The sequence below is a fragment of the Gavialis gangeticus genome, unplaced genomic scaffold (assembly GCF_001723915.1).
Source record: "Gavialis gangeticus isolate Ggan-Ray unplaced genomic scaffold, GavGan_comp1, whole genome shotgun sequence".
Classification (NCBI taxonomy): Eukaryota; Metazoa; Chordata; order Crocodylia; family Gavialidae; genus Gavialis; species Gavialis gangeticus.
Window position 1 is genome coordinate 25,220,195 of NW_017729002.1, and position 9,729 is coordinate 25,229,923.

Here is a 9,729-nt window from a genome sequence, read left to right on the forward strand (position 1 = left end):
GCCAGTGCGACCCATGAGGGGTGGGCCAGTGCAACATTTGAGGGGTGGGGTAGCAGGCATGACCCATGGGTGGGGTGGGGTGGGGTCCCCCCACCAGCAAACCTACACTCCCATCTCTCCTGCACCCCTCCCACCGAGATTTACTTGCTTGGTTCCAGCAGTGGCAAATGCTGATAAAATTGGCTGCACCCAGAGCAGCTTGTGGGATGGGGGTTGAGAAGGCTGCCTGGGTAGGGGGGGAACAAGGGGCCAAATGGAGCAAAAAGTAGCCCAGTGCAGGGAGGGAGGGTGAAACACACTTCAACAAGGATGTGGAAAAACTTGAGAGAGTCCAGAGAAGAGCCATGCGTAGGATCAGAGACTTGCAAGGCAAGCCATATGAGGAAAGGCTGAGGGACTTGGGTGTCTTCAGCCTAAAAAAAGAAGGCTGAGAAGGGACTTGGTAGCAGCTTACCGCTACATCAGGCACCCTTGGGGAAAACCAGGAGTAATGGCCACAAATTCCTGAAAGACCATTTCAGGCTTAACACTAGGAAAAGCTTTTTCAGTCAGGGTGGCCAGACTGTGGAATAGGCTCCCTCCAGCGGTGGTGCAGTCACCCACCCTGGACATCTTCAAGAGGAGACTGGATGGTCACCTCACTGGGGGCACCTGGCCCCAGGTATCTTTCCTGCCTAGTGCAGAGGGGCTGGACGTGATGTTCTTGCGAGGTCCCTTCCAGCCCCTAACAATCTCTGAATCTATGAAAAGAGTAGGCCTGGGGCTAGGGCCAGTGGCTGGGTTTTTCCAGCGCCTGGGGCTGTGCAGGGAAAACATACAGAAATTGCATGCACCAGTTTGACCTAAATAGAATAATTTTTATATTACATAGTTACAGGTTTATCTTAAACTAGGTTCTGCAATTTTTAGACCAGTTTGTGTGCACGGAAACTGTTCAGTTACAGGTTTAGACTGATTGCTAGTCACTGAGACAAACTGGTTCTCTAAGTGTAAGGTCGGCACTGGGATGAGCCAAGTTTAAATCAGGTGGCCATTTTGAACCCAATTTAACCTCCCCACATGTCTGTACTTAGCCCAGCTCAGAGCAATTTAGAAATCTTGGGACTGGTAAAAGAACTTTCTGTGCTTAACTCTTGAATTGCTGTCCTCAATCCAGAGTCTTGACTGTTACTGCTCTAAGCATTCAGGTCTTGATGTGGGAAGTAAGGATACTTTGTTAAATGCCTGTCTCCTGAGAATGCACTGTAGGAATAAAGGGTTTGTTCATCACTGCACACTCCTAATCTATCCTTCTCGACAGACACTACTAGTGAACATTCATAAATGGAAGGGTATCATACATCAAGACTTCAGAATATTACTGCTTCTCGCTACCAGTAATAGACAGTTTAATGGGTTACAATAAATGGAAGAGAAGGCATATGGAATAAGAGATGATGAAAAAAGTGAGGGATAAAAGACCAAATGAAACGTAAAGTGCAGAATACCTAAAGGAAGATATATGGTTACTGGGCCTGTGAATTTTGAAAAGCTGAAATCAGAACAATGAAGATGGGACAATAGTGATTCAGAGGCTGAATATAGTTGGAACAAAAACAGCTGGGGAAAGATACTATAATCTGAAAGGTTTCAAAATCAATGGTAGCCTTTATCTATTGATACTGGTTTGACTTTATTAAGATCAGAGGGAGAAAATGCTTGCCCTTCTCCTGTTGTAATAAAAATGACTGAATAAAAAGCCACTTACAGGTAAAGAGGACAGTAATGTCTGTAATAGCTTTGTATAATTATACATTAAGGCAGGAGTGGCCAATCTACCACAAGTGGCACGGGCAGCCTAATTCTGTGTGTGGCAAACGTAGATCAGAGAAGGAACAGGCAGCACAGCAAGATAGGACAAGAAGCAGAAAGCAGAACAGCAGATTGGGACTGGAGCACAGAGCAGGAAGCCCAGATTGGGCAGGGAGCACAGGGCAGGGAACAGAAAGCTTCGCAGTAGATTGGGCAGAGGAAGGGGACTGAAGTGGAGGAGGCTGGTTCCTGTGATCAGAAACCTGGCAAAGAATGTCTTGCAGTTGAAAGCTTGTCTAAATTTATCCCAGCTACATAGTTGTCCATAAAAAAAATCACCCAAAGAAAGTCTTGCCCCTCACACAGCTCTTTAGCTCTTTTCAAGATCAGAGGCCCACCCATGGAGACTAGTCTTCAGCAGCCACTAGGGGCATTTATACACACACTCCAAGAGTGGGAGGAGGCGCTTTAATTAGAGTGGCTCTGAGAGCCGCTCTAATTAAAGCACCCAGAGTGTCTTTTCTATCAGCGTCCCTGTGCTTCAAAATGGCAGCAGCTCGTCAAATGAGCTTTAAAGTGCCCACCACCATTTTGAAGCCCAGGGACACTACTACATGAGATGTGGCAGGCAGCTGGAGCGCAGTAATTGCCACACTCCAGCAGACTCTATTAATTGAGTCTTCTCCAACATGGTGGAATTCCAGCATATTGGAGCAGCCTCCTTGCTTGTGTGGCACTGTGAGATTTTAGTTAACCAGAAAATAGAGGGTGAGTCAGATAAGGATTAGGCTCTAGCCCTGTTCTCTGAAGCCATAACTCAGGATTATTTTTCTTCATAATTTGTTTAAAAAACAAGGTGTGCATAATGTTTGGAGGCATGTTATATGTGAGGAACTATGGTAAATTACAGCACAATATAACCTAATGTGCCATCATGTGTATCCTTCCCCAAGGCAAGCTGGCTTGTAAGCATAGCCCAACATGCACTGGAAGGCAGTTAAACAAAAATGTCTCGAGGTTTTTTCTTTTTCCTGGAGTAACAATACCCCTTTCAAAGTCATAGGTGTTTCTTCAGTTCCTCATCCATGGTCAGGAATAGTAGCCACATGTAGCTATGCTTACCCTTCTGTGCTGTAATGGGATGCCTTCTTTCCCTCTGCACCACACATAGTATTGCTGGTGCTCTCTGCTGCCTGCTCTATACTCTCTGTGTTCCTAACAGAGTAAACACCTTATTTTAAACCCTTACTTACATGTTTTTGGATCAGGTGGGTCTGGAGGAGGTGCTAGTGTGGATAAGAAAACTTTTTTTTGGGTACCAGTAGAATCGAAAGAAGCTGAATAAAACTCTTCTGTACAGAAAGGCTGCAAAATTCCAGTATCTGAAGAAACCTGTTTTAAATAAATGCAACTAACATAAATATCCCAGCCCATTTAGCTTTTCACTGTAAAAACATTCAGGAGTCCATTCGACAGGAGAGTTAACACAGGGTCAACAAAAATGGATTTTGAATTTCTAATTTAAAAATTAACTGATTTCAGTATTTTAGTTAGACACCTTGGTGAGAGCCAGCATTGAAAAAACCTGTAGGGCGTGTCCACACATGCAAGCATGTGCATTTGCAGCAGCTCAAATAGAAGCAGTGCAAATTTGAAACGGGGATTTTTGCTCCAGTGCACATGCCTGGACATGCACTTTGGTGTGGGGCAAATTGTACCACTTGGGGCAAAATAACCCTGCCTGGCTCCTCCTAGATCTGCAGCGAAGGGGAGTTAGAGCCCAGCCAAGGGGAGCTAGAGCTCAGGGCCAGCACCTGTGCTGTCCCCAGAAGCATAAAAAGCTGCTCTGTCCTGGCCCCATCAGTACAAAAAGCTGCCTTGGCAAGCCGCTCAGGGCCACTTACTCTCAGGAGCTTCTGGGGATTGGTACCTGGGCTCAGCCAATTGGTACCTGGGATCACTACCCCTTGTGCCAGCTGAACCAGCCCTGAGAGTTCCCTTCACCCTCTACCCACTGCAGCAGTCTGGCAGTGGGGGCTGCTGCCTGGCTGTGACCTGCTACGCACCTGCCAGACCCAGATGGAGACTGCAGAGCCAGTAAAGGCATCTGCCCTTCTGTGCTAGCTGCCAGTGGGCTGTGGCTGCAGAGTTGGCCTTTGTGCGGCACTATTGCCATGTGTGCCCGGCCATCTGGGCAGCTATTGCCTGGAAGATGTTCTGGGTGTGGTGGCCTGCCTTGAACTGTCATACCATGTCCTCCTGGCCCCAAGTGGCCAGGAGGTCAGCTACCTCCAGCTGGGTCCAAGGTGCCAGCTCTGACCGGGCTCCTCTGCCTGGGTCCTACCACTTGCCTCTCTAGCAGAAATTCTGGTGTTCCCCATTTGAAAACTGAAAAACCCCTGGTAAAAAAATCCCAAAGTCACTCAATACCCCGAAATCCATGTTCCTCCACAATTAAAACAACAGACCACTATACATAGAGAGAGAGAGAGTGAGAGACAGCAATCAGTTGGGCAATGTTTTATTGATATATCTACAGCATTAAAGCAATTTGGAAGCCTACCGGTGTCTTTATCATCATAATAAAATGAATTCTAAATACCTATATGTTTTGCTGTTTGCCTTTGGTTTTCTTACCATAGAGCAATTAGAGCTCCCTATGACCCCTTCACTAACCAGGATGTGGAGACAGCTGCCCCTGCAGCCACAGCTCCTGCCAGTAGGTCTCATCCTGTTTGGCAGTTGGGCACTCAGAGTGTGTGCTGGGGGGATGTGCTGTTTGCAGGACGGGGGTGGGAAGGGGGATGTTGGTGGCTGTGGAAGGATGTGGGGGGCTGTGGGCTGTGTGGGTAGGTGTGGGTGGATTGTGGGGGGGGGCTGCCCAGGAGAGGTGGTTCCCCTTCCCCCCTCGGGGCACAGGCCCCCTGCACAGCTAACAGCCTGCCCCCCAGAGGGCTACAGCCCCCCCACAGGGGCCACAGCTCCCCAACAGAGGTTACAGTCCCCCCAACAAGGGCCACATGGCCCCTGCAGGGGCTACCACCCCCCTGTAGGGCCGATATGCCCACCCTCGCTTGCTCCCCCAGCCCTCCGATGGCTTCCCCACGCAGCCCCAACCACTCCCTTAGATTCCCCCCAATGGCTGCCATCAGTGGGGCTCAGGGGACAGGTGGTGGATGGGGCCAGGTGGAGCAGCTATCCAGGGGGCTGGGGGAGTGGGCAGGGCTGGCGGGGTCCCCCCCCATGGTCCCTCCCACCTCCTCCAGCTCCCCCCCCACTTACTGGCACGGAGCCTGGGTGCAGCCCCCTGCAGTTGGCATGCTGTCTGCCCTGCACGGGCAGGCAGTATGCTTCAGCACCAGGGTGAGGGCCAGCCATAGAGACGCTCTGGCTGGCTACCAGAGCGTCTCTGTGGAGGACCGAGCCACCGGTTGCCTCAGGACACAGTCCCTGCCCTGCTTTTTTCCCCTCATGGTCTTTTTTGACCCCTGGATACCCAGGGGTCTAATTTTGCCCCTGTGCTGCTGCATTACCATTACAATTTGCTATTTACGTTTGTTCTACTAAACAACCAACTGTATATCCAAATTGTGTTGGGTTTTCTGAGCATACTCCTGATTTACTGAAGAAGAATAGTACAACCAGATTCCCAATACACATGATATGCTGCATGTTGCTAAAACAAGCATAGACCTTTTTGTTAATTCATGCAAGGTTCTAATTGAGAAATTAGCAGAGCTTCATTAACATATAAATGAATGTCATTCCACTATGTTCATGAGTACAAGTTCAGGGAAACTGAAATGGATTGATATATTATGCCCCAACTAACAGCACCATCATCAGTTTTCCATTCTATTTACATAAATTTAACAGAAAATAATGGTTTCATTTTTTCTTAGGGCAACAAATGCACTATCCAAGTTAGCATAGAGTAGCTATTAAAAAATGACCCTGTAAAATGCTACTGTTCCTGTAAAGAAACAAACTAGGCTAACTGATGCATAGTAGATTGGGACGGCTCCAAAATGCTTCACTTGAATTTAAAAAGCATTTAATTTAGGCTGATCAAACCTCAGTTTTAAGTTAATTTTATGCACCTACTTTGGTACCTTGCATGCAGCGGGCTTTTTATCAGAGGTCTATCTTAATTTATCTCATTATTCATTTGGAGACACAAGATTTTTTTTTTTTAATTATAACCACTGCCAAAGTCAACAACAAAATCTTACAATGTTTGGCTTGAAACCAGCTTATCCACATGCTGCACCACTGACTTCTGCAGAGTTGCACTCTCTTAAATGACTTCTGGATTTGATCCAAAGTTTTTTAAATGAACAGCACACTAGAATCAATGGACTCCCCACCATGAGGGTGTCCGCTCCCAGTGCAGGACATTCTAAACTCACCATCAGGTGGTGTCCCAAAGGTCCACACTAATATCTTTGCAAGAACAGGATGTTGGGAGAGGCAATTTCAGCACATATGTGTAAACACGGCATCATTCCTTTACTCTGCCTGCTTGCTTCTTTCTTGTATATCACAGGCCATTGCCTGATGGGAAGAGTTTAGTAAATAAAACGCTTGCATATTTCAGTATCCTGCCAATTCATACGAATGAAACAGACATACAGAGCAAAGGGACAGCACAACATGACAACCAAAACACAGCTGGTAAGCTAATTTGAGGCCTAGCAACCTTACCAGAGTCTCATTAAAGAAATGCAGCAATCTGTGGAATATTAGGTTTGATGCTTAACAACAGTTTTTTGCAGAACATGGTTTCATATTCATGTAATTAATTCAGGGATGCTTTACAAATGCTTTATCTTTACCACTGAAAATCAATAAACCTTTAAAGTGTTCCCTGGATGGATTTTTCTCTCAAGTCATACTCACAGAGTCTTGTTTTGCTTCAGAAAGGCCTGGAAAAGCAGGTTGCTCTGCTTCATACTCTACAAAGGAAAAAACAAACAAACCAAAAACCCCTTCACATTCCAATGAAGATTTTATCGCTATTTTTCTGAATAGAGTCACATAAATATTACTTTCTAAATGCTTTTTCATTTTGTTTGAAAATGTGAAAAACAGCGTGTGATGAATGAATTTAAGATGGAATTTAATTTGTTAAAATGACTTAGAACTTCTGACTCACTTATCCTGGAGAGTCAAGGTCAGCATTGCCAAGTCGCTCTTGAAGAAAGGCTGTTTGTCCTAAACCAGCAATTTTGCATGGTGTAAATAAAATGGTAGTGCTTGCATGAAATTAATTATTCTGTCCACTCATGGGCAATGGTACTTTTCATCTGAAGCTCTTAATAAACATTTACAGCTTTATCAGGTAGCTCCTTTTTACAGCAGAAAAATAAATAAATCATTGGGAAGATGGTATGTGACCTGTCGAGTTTATCAGTGAGTCAGATTTAAGAGATAAGATCCAGAAGGAGTCCACAATCCTAGCCCCATGCTGAACAGTAGGTAACACTTCTGCCCTAAGGGCAGAATTCCTTTAGAACATGTGCATGGCAGATCAGTCTTGGGTGTTGTGTTCTCGTCCTTCAAATCTGTTATTTATGGCAATGGCCGATTTGCCCAGGCATGGAACCAAATCTAATTCCCAGTGAAATCAATCGGAGTCTTTCAGTTGACTCAGTTGGTCAAAATCCGTTCATTGGAGAGCAATAAAGACCAAAAATATAATTTCCCCCTAAATTAAATTAGTTAAAAAAATAAAATCAAGAGCCATGGTAAAGAGCTCAAAGGCTTTTTAAGTGGGAAGTTTTCCTAACAACTTCTAAGATTTCTGCAGGAAAAAAAATATATTTTATTCACATAGTAGGAATATATGGTTATGAAATGCAACACTGAAACGCTAGAGATTATTGATTGAGAATATTACCTTCTTAAAATATTTGTACAGGTGAACCGATACATTGGTCCATATTGTATTGGCATCGATAAAAGGAAAATTGACATTATCAGCCATTGTCCTTTTTTGGCTGATGTGGCCAATAATGTCTCCAATAAATGCCGTGTGCATGTGCGCAGCCTGGAGAGCAGCATGGAGAGCTTGGAGGGCAGATCAAGGAGTGCAGCTTGAAGAGCAGCATCCAGCTGGTAAGTTTGTTGGGGAGAAAGGGCAGGGGGAGGGAAGAGGTGCAGGGTGGGGAGGAGATTGAGGCCTCTGCAGTAAGGGAGGAGGGGAGCCGGGGCTGGAGCAGGTGCTGCCCAGCTGGGATGGGGTGCAGGGAGGAGCCGCAAGCAGCTTGTCTGGGAGGAATGGGGGGGCTCCTGCCACTGTATGCACCCCCAGAGGAAGCATAGGGAGTTGTGTGCCCCTGGGATCTGTGCCTGGGGCGAGGGCAGGCTGCACTTGGGGCCATGCCAGGGTCTTTCTGGAGAGGGCTGGCCTGGGGCTGAGCTTGGGCTGGGTGGCAGCAGCGCTGGGAGGCAGGGGCCACAGAGTACCTCAAGCAACCCCCGAGCACAGCCCTGGTCCAGCCCCACCCCCTGCCAGGAAAAACCCAGTACAGTCCCTGGCCTTGAGTGCACAGCGGCAGCCCGCCCTTGCCCCACACATAAATCCAGGAGGCACACGCCCCCTACACTTCCCCCAGGAGTGCATGCAATGGCAGGAGCCACTCCCCCCCCGCCATCCCCCCTTGATGAGCCACTCATGGCTCTGTCCTGTGCCCCACCCTGGCTGGGTAGTGGCTGCCCCAGCTCCCCTCCTCCCTCACCGTGAGGCCTCCATCTGCCCGCCATGCTCCTGTGACCCCGCCCCCAACAGTCTTACTAGCCAGATGCTGCTCTCCAAGCTGCTGGGCTGCATATCGGTAATTGGATCAGTATTGGCTGATATGGCTTGTTAATAATCGGTCATCGGTATTGGCCCAAAATATCTTTATTGCTGCACCCCTAAATATTTGGAATGATATCTACCTAACTTAATATACTCACACCTGCTTTATATAAAGTAGAGATTGCATCTTGATATCAAAATTCAAGATCAGGACCTTGAACACAAAATAAACCTGTGATCACCCAAACAACCATTTTAATAATTAAGTATGCCTTAAGTGGCATTACTGCCTCCATACCTATCCTCCCATTCAGCTGAGTTAGGATAGATGGCATTTTATTCTAAGACTACTTAAATGAAAGCACCTACTCACTCCAACAACCCTGCTTCACTCCAGGACACTATAAATGACCAGATTAATAAATGATCTTATAGATACAATTAAATGACTGATGCATGAGCTTCAGCTTCCTGAAAATTCCTAGTGTACACTGCAGACATTGGGAAAGAAGCTGGAAACAAATCTTATTAATTTTGTATTAATTAAGCGGGTATTACAGTAGCCATATCACTGCCTTTCTGCTTTTACAAGGCAATAATCCGATTCCCTTGTTGCAATAAACCACAAGGCTGGATTTGCTCAGGAATCAGATTACCACATTGTAAGAGAGAGAATACTATCGCTTCATTATGCATGTAATAAATTGGACACCTTTGGCCCCACTGCAAGTGCATAATACAAGAATACAATCCTACTGGGAATGCCTGATGACAACATAAATCTCAAGAGCAATATACAATTTTTATTAAAAAGAGATTTGAACGTCTTGCTCTGCCATTGTGAGCAGCATGTGCTCCAGCACGCTTCAGAACCAGTGACAACCTGCGTGGAGGGATGCAGTCTGCAGAGCCGGCTCTGTTCTTATTTGGTTTTATTACGTTTTTGTGTCGATGAGGCACTAAAAGGCCAGTGCAAATACTGGAGTCAGGGCTGCTGCAGCCTTGCCTTGGCAGTGGCAGGTCATGCCCAGCAAGTGGAAAGGAGGGGACTTGAAAATAAAAAAGCAGGAATGAGACAGGTCACTTGCCAGCCCAAAGAGCACCCCTAGTTTGTCCCTCCCAACCTCCTCCCTCTG

General features: G+C 46.5%; 1 protein-coding gene across 1 annotated transcript in view; it reads right to left on the reverse strand.

The window, feature by feature from the left end:
* IQCK (IQ motif containing K) overlaps positions 1-9,729 on the reverse strand; it is a 121,629-nt gene that overhangs the window by 111,285 nt on the left and 615 nt on the right. The window contains exons 2-3 of the mRNA XM_019507699.1: positions 6,691-6,746; positions 3,045-3,183 (exon numbers count right to left, since the gene is read on the reverse strand). Coding sequence (XP_019363244.1) covers positions 3,045-3,183; positions 6,691-6,746 — 195 coding nt within the window. The remainder of the gene's footprint in view (positions 1-3,044; positions 3,184-6,690; positions 6,747-9,729) is intronic.